A 21,894-nucleotide genomic window follows, 5' to 3' on the forward strand; every position below is an offset into this window, starting at 1 on the left:
AAAGCCACATGGCAAAAGGAATATAAAGGGCAGCTGCATCATCTCCATTTTGTCTTCATTCTTGCTTCTTACCTCTGGGGTAACTTTTCTGCAAACTGACGCTCTGAACAAAGGACTGAACGACCCATCCAAGCTGTGGATGTGTTCCTGGACTTTCAAGCCAGCAAACTCACCAATATTGCTAAGAACCTGATACATGGACTTTGAGTCTCTATATGTATCTGAGTGCTTTACCATTTAGCTCTGCAGAAATTAATATCTGTGTCTCCACACTTTCTTGTCTGTAAAATTCTGCTTAGCTGGTGGGTAGCTGGCTGCTTTTCACCTGAACATGGATGTACAAGATTTAGCCATCTTTATGAAGAAGTTTTCTTGTTCCCCTGCATTCAATATTTTGTTCTTCTGTAACTCTGTCAGGTCGTCTTCCTTTTCCAGAGTCCCAATTAATGTTCCTTCCCAGCACAAGTAGTGCGTTGGGATTGGCCTCAAACTCCACCAGCAACATGGAAGGAAACACACACACCCTCCAAATATTGGACTTCCTTCTCAGAGTGTGATGCCTGTTTTAGGTCTTCAGTCTACCAACACCCATTAGGAAGCTTTATTTCTTCAGTTGCAGCATTATTATAGCATTCAACAACTGTTTGTGTGAATAATTGATTTTTTTTTGGTTTTGGTTAGGTGGCTAAACTGAAAAAAAACAAACAATACTTGTTTTGGGCCAAACTAAATATTTCATTCAACGCAAAACTAAACTTTTTGTTTTATTTTAAAGTGTTTTGATCCCATTTTGTTTTTAAAATATAGCTACATTTTGAAACACAAAGTTTTGAATTGGGGGGGGGGGGAATATATATATATATTTTTTTTTTGGATGAAACTACTTGACCCAAATTCACAAATAGTTTTGGTCAACCCAGAACTTCATTTTTTGGTAAATAAACTATGCGTCTAAAAAATTTTTCCCAGCTCTATGTTAGACAAGGCACATGCAGTGTGTTCAGTTGGTTCCCTGTAGCTTCCACCCAATGGTAACACAGATGCAGAGGTGCATCCTTTCAAAACATCATACATAATCCATTTGCTCTCTTGTGTCGCAATAGCTTTTTATAGCCAATCTGACTTCCTTTTGTGCTGTGTCTCTAATATGAGCAATTAGAGCTGATGGGATGATGTTGAATAGTGTATGCGACTGTTAACCTACAAAGAATGAGAACCCTCCAGGCATTAGTGCTGGTAATTTTGCATGAAAAGTCCTGCTGTGGAGTTTTTCTCTTTTTATCTGACAGCTGATAAGCAGCACAGTCAGTGTGACCTAAATTTGGTCTTAAATTTCCTGCCCCAATCTTTTCCATGCTCAAAATGAAAAGAAAGAGGTAATTTCTACCAGGTTTTGTCATGATTGGTGCCACGTCTTCTGTCCAAGGCTGGCCTTTTTTTAGGTTTGGTTGAGGGTTAAGTACTTTCTCAGGTGATGAAAAACTCACCTAACGCTTAAATGTTTTCCTTGACGTGTCAAGGAATTAATACTGATTTTATTCTAACACTTCTGAAAATCCAGGTATCAGAGATATTAGATTAACCAAACATACAAGGAAGTAGTTACAGATAGAAAATCCAAATGTTTCCTTCCATGCTGGGGTAATAGTTGAAATGAGTAAAAAGAGGTCCATATTTTCATTTGAAAAATGTCCTCTTGTTTATTGACCCAGAAAAATGAGTCACGAGAACCACTCTCCCAACAAAGGAAAAACACCATATCCTGTAGATCAACATTTGTCTAGAACAAGATGTATAAGGCATGATTGAAAAGCACTGGCCAGTAAAGTAAAGGGAAAGAGAGATGTAAAAAGAACAGAAGCTAAAGCAGTTATTCTGCTGAGAATTTTGTTTCAGGTATTATCTGAGCCCAAGTGTGAGAGATAAAGATGGATGCATTTTATACTACAGGTTTGTGGCGCTGTTGATGCAGAAGAACAATGAGCTTCCTTAGACAGGTCAGACTTCTGCTGTGGAAGAACTGGACACTCAGGAAAAGGCAAAAGGTAAAAGATAAAACCTTAGTCTTCAGGTTTCTACTTTAGAACATGCTGAGAATATTACAGTGCAGATAGTCAAATGACTGGTGCATTTATCAGCCTGCTAAACACGTGCGTACTAAAGAGTGAAATCGGCTGTGCTGCGTCTGTAGGCCTGCCCTCGGGGGCTTAGTCCATTTGTTTGCAAGATGCACTTTGCAGAGTAAATTTAGAACAGAGGTCATTGTACTGAGTATCTAACAAACAGCATGGCATACAGTGAAGATAGTTCTGGGTACTGAAGTTTTGGTGCTTGGCTGTAAAGATATACACCAACAAAACTGACTTGTGCACCCCACAACTTAGAGCAAGTCTGGCTCCAGATCTTAATGTTGCCACTCATGTGCACTTATATTTAGATGTGAATCCAACTGCACAAAGTGAAGCTCAATTTTTTTATTACATGGTTGAATGACAACAGTAACGGTGAGCAGGAATTGGAGAAACATTTTAAATCCTTTTCCATAATACTTTCTCTAGGACAGAGGAACTAATACATATTATGTAAATGCCTTATTTACCATTGTTCATTTTTTATTTCTTTAAACCAAATTATCTTAGGGCTAGTCTACACTGGCAATGCTAAAAACTTGCTGTGCTCAGGGGGGTGTTTTTTCACACCCCAAGCGAGAAAGTTGCAGCGCTGTAAATTGCCAGTGTAGACAAGCCCTTACAGCCTGGTTCTCTGAGGTGCTGGAAGCTCTCCATTTCCACTGGCTTCAAGTCAAAGGAAGCTGAGGAAGTTCAGCAGTTCACAGGATCAGGCCCTATATTTCTAACTAAAGATAAGTTACCATATTTCAAGTTCCCAAATAGAGGACACTACTAGGAGGAGGGAAAGGGGAGCTGGAGGTAGGGTGCTGGAGGGAATATTTGGGGGGTGCTGGTGGGTTGTGTGTGTCCTAGGAGGGGGTATTTGGGGGCTGCTTGAGGGGGTATTTTGGGGGGGGAAGGGTGCTGGACTACGGTGTGTGTACTGGGAGGGGGTATTTGAAGGATGCTGTAGGAAGAACCTGATGGATGCTGGAGGGGTTTCCTGTGGACTCACACTCAAGGTGGGTGGCAGTGTCGTGCTCCCTGTCATGGATGCAGCACCAGCCTGTCAGTCAGAGTTTCCCTGCCGGCCTCTCCCCCTCCTTAGGGCAGGGAGCCAGGGCAGGCCCTGTCACCCCTCCTGGCTGGGTTCTGAGGCCCTGCAGCAGGGCAGGCGGTCCAGCATAGAGGCGCTTGGTGGCTCTGCTTATCTGGCAGGCTGGCTGGGGCCGGGGCAGGCAGAATGCAGGGGAGGGACCAATCAGGGCATGGAGACTGCTCCTTCTGAGCTGCAATGTTGGGAGCAGAAAAAATCCCAGATATTTCCTCTTATTTCAAAAATCTGCCCAGTTGGAGGACAGAGGATGGGGGAAAAAAGGGTCATGTCCAGGAAAACTTGGACGTATGGTAACCCTAACTAAAGACAATATGACTTAAACAAGAGACGTGAACTATGGTAAGTGAGACATTCCTGTGGCTATCACAGAATCATGGGATTGGTTGAAATGGTTCCCTGTGTGTGCCTTTGTCTTTGAGCCCTATAATAAAAACAGACAGTCATCTGCCACCGAATCTTAGTTGAATCAGCTTTAGGCCACCTTTAATGTTGCGTGCAATTTTGCAAACTCAGCTGAGACTTACTGCTATGAAATCTGGTTTCACAGAGCATCTTTCACATTCATGCTAACCCCAAATATTTTGTGGTTTAAAAAAATTAATTAATAACAAAGGCGGCACTGGAAATGGCAGCACATGCAGGAAATACAGCAGCCATTGTGCCCTCTACAATAGCTCCTTCAAACCTTGAAGTCAATGGAGACTAGACTACCTGTGTGCTTAAGGTAGGGTGACCAGATGTCCCGATTTTTATAGGGACAGTCCTGATATTTGGAGCTTTTTTTTATATGGGCTCCTATTACTCCCCACCCCCGTCCCGATTTTTCACACTTGCTGTCTGGTCACCCTAGCTTAAGGACTGCAGGATCCAATCCATCAATCTGCTTGTCCCCTCTCCCATTGCTGCCCAGTACATTTGCTCCTGCAATCCGCCTCACCAACAGTACTTGGTGATCTATTCTACGCTGCGTTGCCAGCTCTCGTGATTTTATTGCAAGTCTCACAATATCAGACATTTTTTCCTAAGGACCCAGCTCTTGGAATTGTATGATTTCCTCAAAATCTCAGCTTTTCATGTTTTTATTTTATTTTTAAGTAAGTTTCTAGCAGTTGTGGTTGTGGAGAAAATCTTGAAAACATGCACCCTGAAGGCTCAAAAACCCAAAGGCAAATACAAAGAATCAAATTGTATTGTTTTTGAAAATTGTATTTTTTAAAGCCAATCTGCTGATATTTTGGGGGATAACTAGTGATTTTTGAACATTTGGGGTTGGCAATCCTGTCTACAGTATTATGACATTTCTAGTTTAATTTAACAATCTCATGAAGGAATACGCATTGGAGATTTCCTTCTGTGTAGCTGGTTCTCACTGTTCTTCTCTGCATAGCTAAGGAAATTGACACAGGCAGATGCCTGGTGTGTCTAAAATCCAGGTAATTTCATATTGTATCCTGCATGTGCTGACTTCAGTGCAGAGGGTGACTCCACTAAGATGGCTGAGCCTGAGCTCAGCTCTCAGCTGCTTAGACCAACAGCACATTCCATTGATCGCAATTTGTTTGCTTTAAAGAAAGCAGCTAATTGTGGCAGGATTTTTTGGTGCTCATCCATTCTGTGCTATAGACTGAGACTGAAAGGGCTGCTGCAGTCTGGTTTCTAAGTTTTTGTTTTATTTTAAGAAGCTCTCCTGTCTCCAAAGGTGAATATTTGGAGAACTTAGAAGACGTTATTTTAAAAGACTAATTCTTTGATAGAAAATGGTTGTTATAAAATATAACTCTTTTCAATGCTTGAAATAATAATTTCATTCAATAAACCTATTTAGATATTTGACCTGTCACTTCAAAATATCTCTGCATTACGAGGCTTCAGAAATAAAAAAAAAAAGTGAGGAGGAGATTTTTGTGCTGTTTTTTTCACATGGAAATCTCAGTAATGTTATGTCAGGTCTTTCCTGATTTTGCATGAGAGCTCTGAGGGGTGTTGAGGATTCTTAGCTTTTAAAGCGGGCTGTTGAATCTGTAACAAAGAAGTATTTTGACTCCCATGCTTGTGGTATAAATCAAACAACTGAAAGTTTTAAACATCAGTAAAAATCACTTCCCCCAGCCTCTTCTAGGTTTCATGTGCACGGTGACCACAGTAGCATAAACCTACTAGTTCTCTAGTTCTCCATAAGAACATTTCAAGAAAAACAAGGTAGTCAAGACCTGAACTTCTAATGTCAGAAGCAAGCAGAAAAGATGTTTTTTGGGGGGAAAAAGAACCCATTTATTTTTTTCACCCATCAGAAGCAACCATATGAGTGTAAACCCAACTTTTCCTCTTTCACTAGAGCAGGGGTCGGCAACCTTTACATTTAAACATTTTAGAAGGTCTTGCTATAAGTCTATAATATATAACTAAACTATTGTTGTATGTAAAGTAAATAAGGTTTTTAAAATGTTTAAAAAGCTTCATTTAAAATTAAATTAAAATGCAGAGCCCCGCAGACTGGTGGCCAGTACCTGGGCAGTGTGAGTGCCACTGAAAATCAGCTCGCGTGCCACAGGTTGCCTACCCCTGCACTAGAGGAATGTCTTCACAGCAGAAAAAGCTTGGGTGATCAGCATCCAAGTTAGCCTATACCAGGTGTGAGGAGCCACACGGCAAAGCTGTACCCAAGTTACTGTGTCCTCACTGGTGCCAGGGCTGGATTAACCTTTTGTGGGCCCAGCGCCAAACATATTTGTGGGCCCCCATAGAACGCTACAGCAGGAGTGCGGGAACCTTCCCTGCACACGCCCCCCTTGTTCCCCAAGGCCCCGTCCCTGCCTTGCCTCTTCCCCCTAAGGCCCTGCGGCTCGCTGCTCTCCCTCCTCCCTCTTCCCCATTGCTGGATCCTCTCCATCTCCCTCCTCTGAGGGATTTAAGCAAAGTGAATGTGAAGTCACTGTATGCTTTGCCTTTGTATGTCCATATATTTCCTTTCTGACAAACAAGAAAACTTAATCACGTGGAACAACTAACCACTTCCAACAAATGCAGGCATAAACATGCATGAAACGTTTCCCCATAAATGAACCTAGTTTGGTCCTTCATAATCCCATACAATTTTGACCACTCAGTGCATGGCACTTTCTAAAGCCAGACCTTAATTGCATTTATTATTTAATAATAGTCTTAATCTGATCAATAAGAGTTGTGTTTAATTTCTTTGGCATCCAAAAATCAAAGACTTCTGGACATGGTGGTAAACTCTAGATCAGTGGTTCTCAAACTTTTTTTTTTTGCGTACCACTTGAAAATTGCTGAGGATCTCGGCGGACCACTTAATGATCTTTCCAAATGTTGTTTGCACCGTTCGCTAACTACTGTAAAGCACTTTGGATAAAAGTGCTATATAAAAAAACCTTAATGATGATTAACTTTTTTTGTTCTACAAATAAAAGCACACAACTCATATTTTAATATCCGTAGTCTTACCTTTCAAATGCGATGGATGTGCCTTCTCTCCCCCGCCGCAGCAGCCCTGAGCTGAGGCTGGGAAGGAGGGCCATCTCTCCCCGACTGCTGTAGCCCTGGACCTGGGGAAAGTTGTCTTTCTCTGGCTGCCGCAGCCCTGCATGTCCCAATTTCCCCCAACCTCCTCTTCTTACCCCACTGCCCCCTCCCACCTACCCCTTAATCCCCCCAAGGCCACCAACTCACCTTACATGTGCATCTTCTCCAAGGTCCAGGCACCGAATTAGTGGAGCCACGCCTGCACGGCTCCACTAATTAGGTGGGTGGCCCTTCATTCTTTTGTGTGCCGCCATCCAGGCGCGCACGTTAGAGGGAACTATCTGTGGACCACCTGAATGGAGCTCGCGGACCACTGGTGGTTCGCGGACCACAGTTTGAGAACCTCTGCTCTACATAATAGTAAAATTATAAAACAAAGCTATATATTGTGTATATATACCAGAGCAGGATTAGAATTAAAATCCTTGAGATTTCAGTGTCTGCACAGAGGATAAAATGCACAACTTTCAGTAACAAAAATTAAAAAGTCATGTCTAATGCTCTTCTCACTGCGCTGAAGAGGGTGGGATTTTTTTTTTTTTGTCTTCATCTATCATTATTCCTTCATTTCTGGGGGGGGAGCTATGGCTTCGGAATGAGGGCCACCGGCAGGGCTGGGAGGGGGGATCCCAGGGTTGGAAGTCAGAGGCACCGGCAAGGCTGTGCTAGTAGGGGGCTGCCTGGATCGGTCCCTGGAGTGAGGCAGGGGCGGGGCGGAGCAGGGGGGATAGACAGGATCCCCCCAGGGTGGCGTGGAGCCAGCACCTACCTCTCTCTGCCAGAGCCAGGTCCTGGGGAGCCAGTTCTCTCTCTCTCCAGCAGAGCTGCAGTTCCTCCAAGCAGAAGCAGCTGCTCTTCCCACCCTCCTGGCGGGGAGACTGATTGAGGATACTCCTGCAACCGGACTTTTAGTGTCCAGTCAGCAGTGCTGACCCAACACTGCCAGGTCCTCTTTTTGATTGGACTTTCTGATTGAAAACTGGACACTTGGCAACAGAGGCGCCCCAACAAGGGGCAGGAGGCCATGGCCCCACCCCTTTTAAAAGTAGAACTGCTATGCCTTAAGGGCGAGCAGCGGGGAGGGGCTAAGGGGTGGAGAGGAGCAAGTGGCTGGCAGACAGGCGAGTGGACAGAGGAAGGGGACGGAGAGGAGCGGGAGATGGGGGGGATAGAGGCGAGGAGGGGCTATGGGATGGAGAGGAGCAAGCGGCCATGTGGGGGAGGGGCCAGAGGGTGGAGAGCAGTGAGCCTCGGGCGGGGGGAGGGGCACAGAGGACCGAACAGTGCGGGGGGGGGGGGGGGGAGGGGGGCTAGGGGGCAGAGAGAAGCGAGTGAGGCAGATGGGGCAGAGAGGAGTGAGCGGTTGGTGGGTCCTCCAGGATGGGGCCTCAGCGCGGAGCACAAATAGAGCAGGGGGGTGGGGCCACGGTCCAGGCGCTGTGCCCCTTTCTCAATGTGGGCCTGACACTATGGCAAACCCGGTACTGAGTGGTGGTGCACTCCCCTGTGTGAGGCACTAGAACTTCTGAGGGCGTTTAGCCCCTGGCTCTGTATGGTGCAGTAAGATGAGCCACTCAGATTCTTTCTCAGTGAGTTGTGGGAGAATCTTTCCTTCTGAGCACACACAGGGAATTGTGGGAAGGGATTAGAGTATTGTCAGCGCTCAAGTGACATTTTAGCTGGGTTATCAAGTTGAGTGAAAGCAGCATGCGGTGTTAGCCTAGCACGTGAGAGGAGCCAGCTAGCCTGGGTTGAGACTGAGATTTTTGTATGTGAACAGGAGGAGATTAGAGGCAACAACACCCAAGTAAGAACCCTGGAGAACTCTGCTCTGAAGACATACCCTAGGAGCCTGTTTGATTTTTTTCTTCCACTAAAATCACTGGTGGTAGGATGACCTGAAGTGGATGTTACTGTTTAGGGAAAATCCAGGCCTTGTGGCCGGATTAGCTGCTGGGGAGGTGAAAACTGGGAGGGGCAGAGAGGCGGCCTCCCCAACTGCACAGCTGCTCCTTACTCCAGGCCAGAGAGGTGGGAAAACAGGAGGATCTTCACGGTGGCAGGTTTCCCAGTCCCTTGGTCTAGCAGTGCCCCCACCCACCCCCCGCGCCGGTCTGGCTTTTAAAAGCACTAAACTGTATTTTTTTAACTCAAGATTAAATGTGTGAAATAGGAAATGCTTGCTTGGCAAAAATTTCTCCGTCCTTCAGCCATAAGCCTAGGCTGAGCTTAATTAAAGCTAATAAACAAAGTTACAGTGGAAAAGACAGGGCAGCTCCAAAACTCTGTTTTTAATTATACTGTGGAATTTCTTTCTGCTCGATCCCCTGTCACCATTTAGCCTGAAGAAGGCCACGGGCACGTGATGCATTCTGCAGATTGCTGTACATATCTGGTGCCTGGGAGAGAATTTCCTATGTGCAAACCAGCTACTCAGGATTTGGGGAGAGTCTGTTGTGGCTGTTACAGGAAATGTAATGCAAGGTGGATAGGCACAGAATAACACAGCAAGCTCTCCCAGCACAAATACAGCACAGACAACAATAACAATAAAGGGCCAGAGAAGGTGGGAATGTAAGGTAGTTGCTATATGCTATAGCTATCAAAGAAAGATATCAAAAGGAAAAAAAATAATAGTTTTAACTAGTCAGATAAGCATCTGAAGGGAAAATATATTTTGTGGGGGTACAACTGCTAACTCAGCAGAAGGAGTTGGTTGCAGGTGTGCTCCATGAACCTTGTCCTTTTTCATCCCTATAATTTCCTGTGGGCCACAGAGGCTGTTAATCCCATTTCACAAGAAGCTCAGTGCACGGTTGCTATTCTTTCTCTTCTCCAACCTCCCCCACCCAGCCCAGCAGTCCTGCGTCACTGTCTGACTAGCTGCTCTTCTCAACAACTGTCTAGAATTATTATTTTTTGTTGTTATTTTAGTATCTATTCTTAGCTGTTTAGCACCTGCTGCCTCCTCTTTTTTTCACCTTAGCTTTTTAATCACTCTTGGTTTTTAAACATTCTTCCAGTGGATGGAGAGGAGCACTGAGTTCATGGTGATGTTCAGTAAGGCTCTGTTTGTTTTGTAAATTATTCGATGAATTATGTCACATTTCTTTTGTATACACTTTTTTTCCCCCCCAGCTTCGTTTTCTGGTGGAGCTTGCATGGCCTTTGTCTTTATTTCTTGTCCTTGTCTGGCTGAGGAAGGCTAACCCAGTCTATCGCCAACATGAATGTAAGAATATATATTATAAAACTAAAACATAATAATAATTAATAATTCTTATTGCAATAATGTCTAGAGGCCCCAATCATGACTCAAGGCCCAGTTGTGCTAAGTGTTGTACACATAAAAAGATGGCCCTGTCCTAAGTAGTTTATAGTTTTAGTAATTTTTAGGCATATGATGTCCCTGAATTAAAGTAACAAAACAAAAAATCCTATCTTAACAATTTATGGGCCATTTCGCTGCTTCTAAAGGCAGCAGCCATACCAATACTATCCTAATAGTAGATACTGGGGGTTGTCTATTCTGACGGTTCTGAGTGCTGCTCATTTCTCTGCTATTGATGGCACCTTGCTCTGCCAATAACCCCTCCTCTCATTTCCAAATGTAATTGCTTGGCTCTATGCACATATTGGTCTAAACACTGGTCTAACTTACCCTCTGGGATATTGGTGGGGTTGCAAGGTTATAGATTTAGCCAGAATTAGGCCTGTTGTTGGAAATCCTCCCAAGAAATTTCCCAGAAGTTTCCAGATCACAGGTCCTGGTTCTCATGGGGGACCCTGGTTCTCAATCACCCTGACATCTGCTGGGAGGGGAGAGAAATACAGCAGTACACAGACAATCCAGGAAGTTTTTGCAGAGTGTTGGGGACAACTTCCTGGTGCAAGTGCTGGAGGAACCAACTAGGAGCCATGCTCCTCTTGACCTGCTGCTCACAAACAGGGAAGAATTGGTGGGGAAGTAGAAGTGGGTGGCAACCTGGGTAGCCGTGACCATGAGATGGTTAAGTTCAGGATCCTGACACAAGGAAGAAAGGAGAGCAGCAGAATATGGACCCTGGGCTTCAGCAAAGCAGACTTTGACTCCCTCAGGGAACTGATGGGCAGGATTCCCTGGGAGACTAATATGAGGGGGAAAGGAGTCCAGGAGAGCTGGCTGTATTTTAAAGAAGTCTTATTGAAGTTGCAGGAACAAACTATCCCGATGTGCAGAAAGAATAGCAAATATGGCAGGCGACCAGCTTGGCTTAACAGAGAAATCTTCGGTGAGCTTAAACACAAAAAGGAAGCTTACAAGAAATGGAAACTAGGACAGATGACTAGGGAGGAGTATAAAAATATTGCTCGAGTATGCAGGGGTGTAATCAGGAAGGCCAAAGCACAATTAGAGTTGCAGCTAGCAAGGGATGTGAAGAGTAACAAGAAGGTTTCTACAGGTATGTTAGCAACAAGAAGGTGGTCAGGGAAAGTGTGGGACCCTTACTGAATGGGGGAGGCAACCTAGTGACAGATGATGTGGAAAAAGCTGAAGTACTCAATGCTTTTTTTGTCTCAGTCTTCACAGACAAGGTCAGCTCCCAGACTGCTGCACTGGGCAGCACAGTATGGGGAAGAGGTGAGCAGCCCTCAGTGGTGAAAGAACCAGGTTAAGGACTATTTAGAAAAGCTGAACATGCACACAAGTCCATGGGGCCGGATGCGCTGCATCCAAGGGTGCTGAGGGAGTTGGATGATGTGATTGCAGAGCCATCGGCCATTATCTTTGAAAACTCATGGCGATCAGGGGAGGTCCTGGACAATTGGAAAAAGGCAAATATAGTGCCCATCTTTAAAAAAGGGAAGAAGGAGAATCCGGGGAACTACAGACTGATCAGCCTCACCTCAGTCCCTGGAAAAATCCTGCAGCAGGTCCTCAAGGAATCCATTTTGAAGCACTTGAAGGAGAGGAAGGTGATCAGGAACAGTCAACATGGATTCACCAAGGGCAAGTCATGCCTGACCAACCTGATTGCCTTCTATGATGAGATAACTGGCTCTGTGGATATGGGGAAAGCAGTGGACGTGATATATCTCGACTTTAGCAAAGCTTTTGATATGGTCTCCCACAGTATTCTTGCCAGCAAGTTAAAAAAGTATGGATTGGATGAATGGACTATAAGGTGGATAGAAAGCTGACTAGATCATTGGGCTCAATGGGTAGTAATCAATGGCTTGATGTCTAGTTGGCAGCTGGTATCAAGCAGAGTGCCACAGGGGTCGGTCCTGGGGCCAGTTTTGTTCAACATCTTCATTAATGATCTGGATGATGGGATGGATTGCACCCTCAGCAAGTTTGCAGATGACACTAAGCTGGGGAGAGAGGTAGATACACTGGAGGGTAGGGATAGGGTCAAGAGTGACCTAGACAAATTGGAGGATTGAGCTAAAAGAAATCTGATGAGGTTCAACAAGGACAAGTGCAGAGTCCTGCATTTAGGATGGAAGAATCTCATGCACTGCTACAGGCTGGGGACCGACTGACTTAAGCGGCAGTTCTGCAGAAAAGGACCTGGGGATAACAGTGGATGAGAAGCTGGATATGAGTCAACAATGTGCCCTTGTTGCCAAGAAGGCTAATGGCATATTGGGCTGCATTAGTAGGAGCATTGCCAGAATATCGAGGGAAGTGATTATTCCCCTCTATCGGAACTGGTGAGGCCACATCTATAGTATTGCGTCCAGCTTTGGGCCCCCCACTACAGAAAGGATGTTTTGAATAAATTGGAGAGAGTCCAGCGGAGGGCAACGAAAATGATTAGGGGACTGGGGCACGTGACATATGAGGAGAGGCTGAGGGAACTGGGCTGCAGAACAGAAGAATGAGGGGGGGATTTGATAGCAGCCTTCCACTACCTGAAGGGGGGTTCCAAAGAGGATGGAGCTAGGCTGTTCTCAGTGGTGGCAGATGACAGAACAAGAAGCAATGGTCTCAAGTTGCAGTGGGGGAGGTCTAGGTTGGATATTAGGAAAAACTATTTCACTAGGAGGGTGGTAAAGCACTGGAATGGGTTACCTAGGGAGGTGGTGGAATCTCCATCCTTAGAGGTTTTTAAGGCCCAGCTTGACAAAGCCCTGGCTGGGATGATTTAGTTGTGGTTGGTCCAGCTTTGAGCAGGGGGTTGGACTAGATGACCTCCTGAGGTCTCTTCCAACCCTAATCTTCTATGAATCTATTAAATTAATGATTTGCTTTGGAAGTCCTGGGATTACTCCCCACTTACTCTCACATTTGTGAATATTAATATGACATAGTCCTTAACGTATTCATTTTAGTAAACGTGGAGGGTGGGATTTTCAAAATGCTCAATGTTAGCCTAACTCCGCTTCCTTTGAAATCAATGGGAGTTCTACCACTGACTTCAGTGGGAACAGAGTTAGATCAATTCTGAGTGGTTTTGAAAATAATACGCAGAACATATGTCTTTTTACTTAACAAAGACAAAAACCTGAAAAAACTTTCCTGGCTAACAAAGTAACCATAACATTCCTCTTGCAACAAGAAAACCTGTGAAGCTCCTAATGTTCATTCAAGCTGCCTTAGGAATGAAACCCAACAATTAATATTTTGTCTTCTCTTCTCTGTTTCATATACACAGGTCATTTTCCAAATAAGGCTATGCCCTCTGCAGGAACGCTGCCATGGTTACAGGGCATCTTCTGTAACATGAACAATCCTTGTTTCCGAAGCCCCACCCGTGGAGAATCTCCTGGCGTTGTGTCTAACTACAACAATTCCATGTAAGCAAAGAGGAATCTCCTGCATTCAGGGAAAAGAGATGTGTGTGCTAGGTTGGGGCTGCATTAATATACTGAGGTCCTGGAGAAATGCCTAGCAGCCTGTCTCTAATGCATATCACAGATGTGACAGATCTTGGTGAGCAGTCATGGAATAACGTCAGCCACAAAGTTCACCCTCAAATTGGCTGTAATCCCCATCCCCTATCAATGGGGTGGGTACATGATAAAGGATATTTTATAGAATTATTCTGCAGTGTGAATTCAAATCCAACCCTTGGCAGAAAGTTGAGCATCCAGGAAGACTGGATGGTTCAGGATAGAGGTAATGGAATATAGAGCTTTTCAACTGTAGCATGTAGATCTAGATCTAGCCCTGGTCAATAAAAACCAAAAGGTTGCATCTGATGGCTGTTCTATGGCCTGTGTGAAATGAGTTTGGTGGTGTCCCTCCAATTGCCAGTGAACAGGTGTCCACATCACAAAAACCACTCCTTTAATTGCCTATTATAGTAGAAGTCTAAGAACAAAGGCCCAGGAATTAAGAGTATAGAACCTGAATTGTCTTTTACCACCATTTGAGATACTTCCTCTAAATCAGGGCTGGGGCAAACTGGCAATGTGGGAAAGCTTGCATTGACTCCGCCCATGCTGTACCTGTCTTGGGAACATATAAAAGACTTCCCTCAGTCTGTCAACTCTCAAACACTAAATTCACTAATGGGGAAATGGGCAAAATTCTGATCTTTTGGTCAGAATCATCTTTGCAAGTGCTTCAGTGTATTGTGTATTATAGCTGACTCATGCAAGTCATGGAGTTTAGCAGGGCAAGGACCTCTAGAGTAAAACGAGGACAATTGCAAAATCTGTTCAAACATGCAGAAAATAATGGCCACATGCCCACTTGTCAGGGGGTGGTTTTATCTTTTGAGCAGTGATACTCAGACTTCCAAGGTTCAAGAGCCTAATTAGCAATCAACATTGCCTAAAAGAGCCACATTAGTGTGAATTCATTGTTTCATTTACTATAGTACTATATATTCATATTTAAACAGTATGATGGGAAATATTTAGTTAGTTTATTCTCACAGCAAAATGACTGACCAAGTATTATTATTTTATCAACTACAGTTGGTTAATAATATAGTAAAAGCATCCTGATTGCTTAATAACTTAGGCTAATAATTAAATCAGAGTTTTAATATCATGTGCTGCAAAGACAGAAAGACACATTAAAGAGCCACTTGCTGTTCACGAGCCTCAATCTGAATATCATTGCTTTAGAGACTCCAAAGCGGAAACATCCATGAGCTAACAACATCAAGGCCATCAAAGATGCAGCCATCTGAAACTGGCCTACTTTGGTTTTCCCTTTTCATTCCACTTTCTTTTTTTGTTTATCTGTGAACATTTAAAATGTTAAATCAAATGGAGTGGCCTATGAGCTAGTGTATTTGTTTTCTGTATAATTCACCTTTACTTTTCTAGGTAGTCTCTTTTTCCAGCTGCAACTTTGTGAGGCAAATCAGACTCAACACATCAGAGGAGGCAAACGCACTGTGCTCTCTGAGAGACTTGACTTGACTTCCTTCTTGTTTTCCTGTTTCCTATAATCTTAAAATAAGTTATTTAGGTTGAAAGTATCAGTCTTTGTATGGAAAAATATAGCACTCTTAAAGAAATGCAGTGTTTCAGCACCGATCTGGGAGGAATTGCGCATTATATCCAGGTTCTATCTCATGCCCACTGCATAGGGACTGGTCATCTGTGACAGCTCAATACCTAGATGTGCTCTGTTTCTCACTGGTACTTATTAGAATTTATTTGTACCTGTCCCACAAATACAGAGTCTGATTCTTCCACCCTTACTTGTATTGTACTACTGTACCTTACTCTATGGGGTGGGAGGGCTACACCCTGAGTAAAATACTGCTCAGCATGAGTAAGCGTGACCAAATTGGGCTCAAAGTAATTTTCATTTTCAAATTGGGCATGCAGGTTGCTGCTGTTTAGTGCAAACTTTGATTCTCTTACAATAGCTCAAATAGTCTCTCTGTAATATCCGTTAGATTGATGCTGCTGTAATGAATCCATAGAGATGGACATGTCTGTAGCCTGACAACATTAAAGTCATTCCAAAGGGTTTAAGTACAGAAATAGGCTTTAACCAAAAGCTCAAACTTTGGGGAAGTTTGGATCCTAATCCAGATCCGAACATTGCCCCCTACATCTAGTGGACACTATGACCAGATTATCTTGTGTGTGAAGAGCCTCATTCTCTTTGTTTCTGCGTTTCCCATGACATGTAAGGTTTGTCTTACCTGCCCTGTGTCATTAGTCTTTACTAATGACTCATTGATTCTTCTTTCAGTTTAGCAAGAGTGTATCAAGATGCTCAAGAGCTCCTACTCCAAGCACCTGAAATCCATGACCTGGGCAGAATCTGGGAGGAATTGCGCATTATGATCCAGTTTATGGAAACAATGAGGACTAATCCTGAAAGAATTGCAGGCAATTTGTTTCATTATATTCTTTAGACTGTAGTACATTCCCGCCCAAGAGCTGGGTAATCCTCACCTCTGCAGACAATGTCAGGAGTGACAATACAATTCACACCTGCCTGTTGGTAAACATACATTTAAACATTCTGTATTTGAATGGCCTTAGAAATTATTGATTTAAATTCTAAAAGGACACTCCCAAAATTAGTGGGACAAAAATGGATTGGCCCTGAGAGTGACAGTGACCTATCTTAGCTACAAATCCTTCACCTCAGGATTTTTTATATATAAAATCTAATATTGTGACTCAGCAAATATTTGTTAATAAGACAATATATACAGTGACTCCAATAAACCATATGATACAGGTGTTCTAGGATGGTGTGTGCATATACTGTATGGATGCCATGAGGGGACTAACTCATTGTGAAGAGCTTGGGGCACCTCAAAATACCCCAAAATGTAGGCTTTTTAAGAACACAAATATATTCTGAGCTGCATTTTGGAAGCGAGCTGCAAAAACTGATCCCAAACAATCAGCCCTGTGGGTGTGAGGGAAAGCACAAAATGCCAGAGCTTTGAAGTTCAGAGTTCCAGGGCCGCACTCCAGGTTTTTCGAGCTTTTCAACTTTCTTTGCAATCCCAGTTCTGCATTCAATGTTCCTTTACAGGGCATGTCAACTCTATTTAAGTCAGAAAATAAACAAGTGTGTTCCAGCTGCCAGGCATCCTGTGTAGCCCAATATTAGTGCTGCTTCAGAATCCCAGTTTAAAGTCAATAGCCTGATTTATTTTAAAATAAAAGTTGTATTCTGCTTGTTCATAAAGCAACCAACAAAACTAATGTTGGGGATAAAGAAACAGGATGAGAAGTGCTACTCTTTCTTCTGTGTGGAAGTTAATTACTGGCTCTGTCTGTGTGTGTCTGTGTGTGTAAGTACTGTAAATTACATATATAAACTGTGTTAAGAGAACATTAAGGGGGAAAAGTCAAGCACTCAGAAATTAGGAAATGCCATGATTAAGGTTGTCTGTCAGTGCACCTTCCCTTGGCTCTATGAACCAGTCCCAAGACTCGGCCACCCCATCACAATCCCCATTCCACCCAGTCTCTTCCTTTGCCATTTCCCCAGTCCCAGCTCCTAATTTTTCTGCATGCCTGTGAGCCTGATCCCTCCTCCACAGATGAGGCACGAACAGTGGGGAGTACAGAAAGCACAGGATACAGTCTCCCTGCTCTCAGTTCCGGTCCTTGGTACCACAGCAGTCCTAGGTTTCCTGCAGGAGCAATTGCAGGGAAGGTCTTTCTCAGCCCCTGGAGTCCTGTGCATGTTCAGTGCTGATGGAATCTTTGAAGTATTTACCTGCCGAACCCGAATAAGTCTCTACTGAGTGTGAACTGAGATATTCAGAAGCTCATAACTTGGCCAAATTTAGCAGATTTTCCCAGGGATGGCAAAAGATGACACATGCTGACACCAGTGCAACCTCCCTTCCTCCTCAAGCTCCCCAGCCAAATTTCAAGAGCCTGCTGCAAAGCATGGAGGTCTAGAGTTTCTCAATTAAACAATTACAAGAATTGTTTTTAATATGGGCAAAAAACCCATTTCCCCCTAGCTTCATTCTGAGAAACAGCTGAACTGTTTCTGCTGAAATTTTTGAAAACAATTCAGTGTGAGGCAGACATCTAGCATGGAAAATTTCACCCCAAACACTAGTCAGGTGAAGTTAAAAGCAACTGAAAACAGGGTCTTATACTGAGAGGTGTCCAGCAAACTTAAGTATTGGTGGCACTACCTGCACTATCTATGAGATACACTACAACATTTAACAGTAACGGTGCAGAACTTATGGGCCAAATTCTGAGATCCTTACTGAGTTTTTAGTTGGACAGTTCTCATGCAAAATTCCTGTTGACGTCAATGAGAGTTTTAACTGAGAAAAACTGAGCAAGAGCTTTCAGGGTTTGGCTCATTAGTAACCTTATCAGGAGTTAAGGTGCTTTGGACCCATTACTGTAAATTATATATATTATCATAAAGATGGAAGTAATGGAATTTTGTGGCCTTTCTTGTGTGTGTGTGTGTGTGTGTGTGTGTTTGTTGTTTCTTGAGTGGGATTTGTTTAATAGTGGGGACAGCTTTAATGCTGTTCCTTGAGACATGCCCCTTGAAAAGAGTAATGAAGTTTTGCTTGTGAAAGTTTTTAAAAGGGCCATTTTTACAAAATATAAAATCAGGCTGATTGCGCACATTGCTGTTGACAGTGAATGCAAAGTGAGTGTAAATCACACCAATTGTCAAAGGTTGTTTGTAAAACACCAGCAGAACGGGGAGGGGGAGACTGGGACATCACAACATCATAGTAACTGAATATGTAAAACAAAACATTACTTCAAAAGAAAAGGCCAAGATTTCCAAATGTGACCAGTGATTTTGGGTGCCTCCGTTTTCAGTTGCTTATCTTGAGGTGCTTTTAAAAGCAGTGTTCAACTATGGGGAGGCCCCCTTACTGCTTTTAGTGGCTACCTCACTTCCGTCTCATTCAAAGTGCAAGGGGGTGGGAGGGGGAAGATGTAAGGTTGGTGTGTGTGTTTTAAAATACTTATTTTCATTAAGCGCCCCCTACTTTTTTCCCCATAATTCAAGCACTGTTTAGGAGATCTGATTTTCAGGTGGTGGGTGCTCTATATTTTCTGAAAACAAGGCCCTATTAAGGTGTCTGGTGATGGACCTCAAAGTCACTAGTAACTATTGAAAACCTCGGCCAAAGCATACCGTTTCCAGGGGTCTAAGCAGGGCATTCTTTAATTCACCTTGTTCAGCTTCTCAGTGCTCTTTACATTGCTTCCCTCTGCATTCAGGTAGAGGGTTAAGAATCCGAGACATCTTGAAAGAACAGGAGACTCTGACGTCCTTTCTGCTGAATGATGCTGGCCTCTCAGACTCAGTGGTTTTCCAGCTGATTAATTCTCAAGTGCGCCCTGAACAGGTGGGTTGATATAGGCTATGTCTACACTTACAGCAGCAGGTAGAGAACGTACACTGCAAACGCCCCCAGCGTCGGTATAAATAGCAGTGTAGATGATGAGGCACTGCTTAGGTGAGAAGAGTAAAGGCATGCCAGAACCTTAGGGTGTATACCCTACATGGCTCTCTATATGCCTAAGCAGTGTCTCCCCTGTCTATACTGCTGTTTTTAGCAGTGTAGTGTTCCAGAGCCTTTCACTGCCATGCATGTAGCTATACAACAGTGTAGACGCAGCCTGCCTTTCATTGTGGCATGTAGCTACATGTACCCTACCCAGTGTAGACAAGGCCTTTTGGTATAACAGCAGCCACCTGCTACTACAAGGCAGTTATCTGTGTGGAATGGAATCTTTGTACATTCAGGAATAAAAAGCAGCCCAGCTGGAGGTACCAGATGGGTGATAGCGCCTCTTCCCTCTTCATTAGTTTTTCCAGAATCCAGACTTATTTTGGCCTCTAAAAATACCTGGGGGATGGACTGAACCAGGGGCGGCTCTATGTATTTTGCCGCCCCAAGCATGGCAGTCAGGCGGTTTTCAGCGGTGCACCTGCGGGAGGTCCGCCGGTAACATGGATTTGGCGGCATGCCTGCGGGAGGTCCCACGGTCCCGCGCCTTCAGCATACCTGCCGCTGAATTGCTGCCAAAACCGTGGGACTGGCGGACCTCCCGCAGGCATGCCGCCGAAGGCAGCCTGACTGCTGCCCTCACGGCGACCGGCAGGCCGCCCCCCGCGGCTTGCCACCCCAGGCACGCGATTGGAGCGCTGGTGCCTGGAGCCGCCCCTGGACTGAACCAAGGTACTATGGTTTGCTGCCTGCGTTACTCCAAAGCAGCTGAGTTTAATATCTGGTGACTACACTGCCTAGCAATGAATCTGTCCCTGTGATCAAAGACTTGGCTCAGGAACATCATGCAGCTGTGCCCCATTTTAACTCAACAATGTGGTGAACAGCAAGAGAGAACTCTGTGGGTAGAAACGTTTAACTTCACTGTCCTGATGTCAGCTGGGTCACACAGGCTTTATGGCACTGTCTCATGGAGAAAGGTGGGAGCAGTAAAAAGCAGGCCAGCTGTCCTGGATCCTTAATGAATAATAGATCTACTCAGAAAATTCACAGTGAAAATTGCAATTCAGATCATTCCTGAGGTAGCTACTCAGAAGATTGTATCTGACTAAGTCCAGGATGTCTTTAGCCTTCTATGTGCCGGTGGCTGGGGAGCTCTGAGAGGAATGCTGTGCTGATGAATGAACGTTGCTGAATCAGACCTCTGGGATTATTGCTCTCCATGCTGTGTGTGTGTGTGGGGGAGGGAATAATTCAGGCTGAATGACACAATTCTTCGTTTTCATTGTCACATAAAGCACAAATGCTGGAAATGTGTGGGCCTGCTTGTGGCCAGCAGGAGAGGGGATTAATGAACTTGCATTCACTTCTTCTCAGACTTTACAGGTTCTAGCTGGTGTGACTGGTTGCCTGATTACTCATCCACTACAGGTCTGTCTAGAGCCACGGGAAGCTCCCTCACCCAGTGAGCCCCCCAGGCCAGATCCATAGGTGGTGTAAAGTGACATATCTCAGCTGACTTCAATGCCACTTTGTCAATTTACACCAGCTGAGGAGTTGAAAAGCTAGGTCTCTAGAGCTAATGAAGTAAAAATACAGAAAAGGGCCCTGTTGGGGTTCACTTCACATTTCCTTTCATTCCTCATCCCCCTCCTAGGTCTGCTATACTAAGGAAATGACCCATTGTTTACTGGTTGTTAGTAGTGGGTTCCCAGCTGCCTTTCCTTATCTAGTATTGAAACCAGATTGGCTATATACAGGGCCAAAATATTTTCAACACAGCTGCAGAAAGCATGATCCTGACTTCCTGTAACGTGGATATCTGCCATGCTTTCTGTAATAGTGTTGTGAAAGGTTTGGCTCTTTCTACATCAGAAGCTGAACCATTTTCAACGCCAGCTGAGGAAGAGCCAAAGGAAACCTATTGTTGACCGTAAGCGCTGGTCAAGAATTTTCCAACCAAATCATTTTTAATTGGAAAATGCCAATTAGCAGAAACTAGGGTGACCAGATAGCAACTGTGTAAAAACAGGACAGGTGGTGTGGGGTAGTAGGTGCATATATAAGAAAAAGTCCCTATAAAAACGGGACATCTGGTCACCCTAGAAGAAACCAAAATGTTTTGTAGAAAACATTCTGAATTTCAACAAGCTCTGTTGACAGCCATTGTAGCTTTCCATGGGTACAGTTTATTTCTAGGCTTTTGGCACTAATCACTGTAGCAGCAGCTCATCTTACAAAGGTTAATTTCACCCTGTGAGGTAGGGCGTGTATTAGCCACACTTCACCCATGGGGACCTGAGACACAGAGAGATTAAGGGCAGGTCTACGCTTAAAATGCTGCTTCTGCGCAGCTGCACCACTGTATCATGTAAGAGAAGAAGCTCCTATGCCGACGGGAGAGCTTCTTCCATCAGTGTAGTTAATTCACCTCTTTAAGAAGTGGTAGCTACATTGACAGGAGACGCTCTCCCATTGACGTAGCCCTGTCTACATGGGGTGTTAGGTTGGTATAACTATGTTGCTCAGAGGTGTGGATTTTTCACACCCCTGGGTGACTTAGTTATATGGATATAGGTCTGTAGTGTAGATCTGGCCTAAGGCTGTAATTTTCAAGGGGCCTATGGGAGTGACTTTCAGTGGGAATTGCATGCCTCACTCCCATAGGCCCCTTTGAAAATCGCAGCCCGTGTAACTTACCCCTGCTGGAGGAAGTGGTAGAGCCAGGACTAGAAAATAGATCTTC

General features: G+C 44.3%; 1 protein-coding gene across 1 annotated transcript in view; it reads left to right on the top strand.

The window, feature by feature from the left end:
• The first annotated feature begins 1,979 nt into the window (after positions 1-1,979).
• The window catches only part of LOC112119094 (retinal-specific phospholipid-transporting ATPase ABCA4), a 113,359-nt gene continuing 93,444 nt past the window's right edge, over positions 1,980-21,894 (top strand). The window contains exons 1-5 of the mRNA XM_026655942.1: positions 1,980-2,045; positions 9,910-10,003; positions 13,413-13,554; positions 15,923-16,062; positions 18,916-19,043. Coding sequence (XP_026511727.1) covers positions 1,980-2,045; positions 9,910-10,003; positions 13,413-13,554; positions 15,923-16,062; positions 18,916-19,043 — 570 coding nt within the window. The remainder of the gene's footprint in view (positions 2,046-9,909; positions 10,004-13,412; positions 13,555-15,922; positions 16,063-18,915; positions 19,044-21,894) is intronic.

The sequence above is a fragment of the Terrapene carolina genome, unplaced genomic scaffold, assembly GCF_002925995.2.
Source record: "Terrapene carolina triunguis isolate 2854851 unplaced genomic scaffold, T_m_triunguis-2.0 Scaffold211, whole genome shotgun sequence".
NCBI classification, from domain to species: Eukaryota; Metazoa; Chordata; order Testudines; family Emydidae; genus Terrapene; species Terrapene triunguis.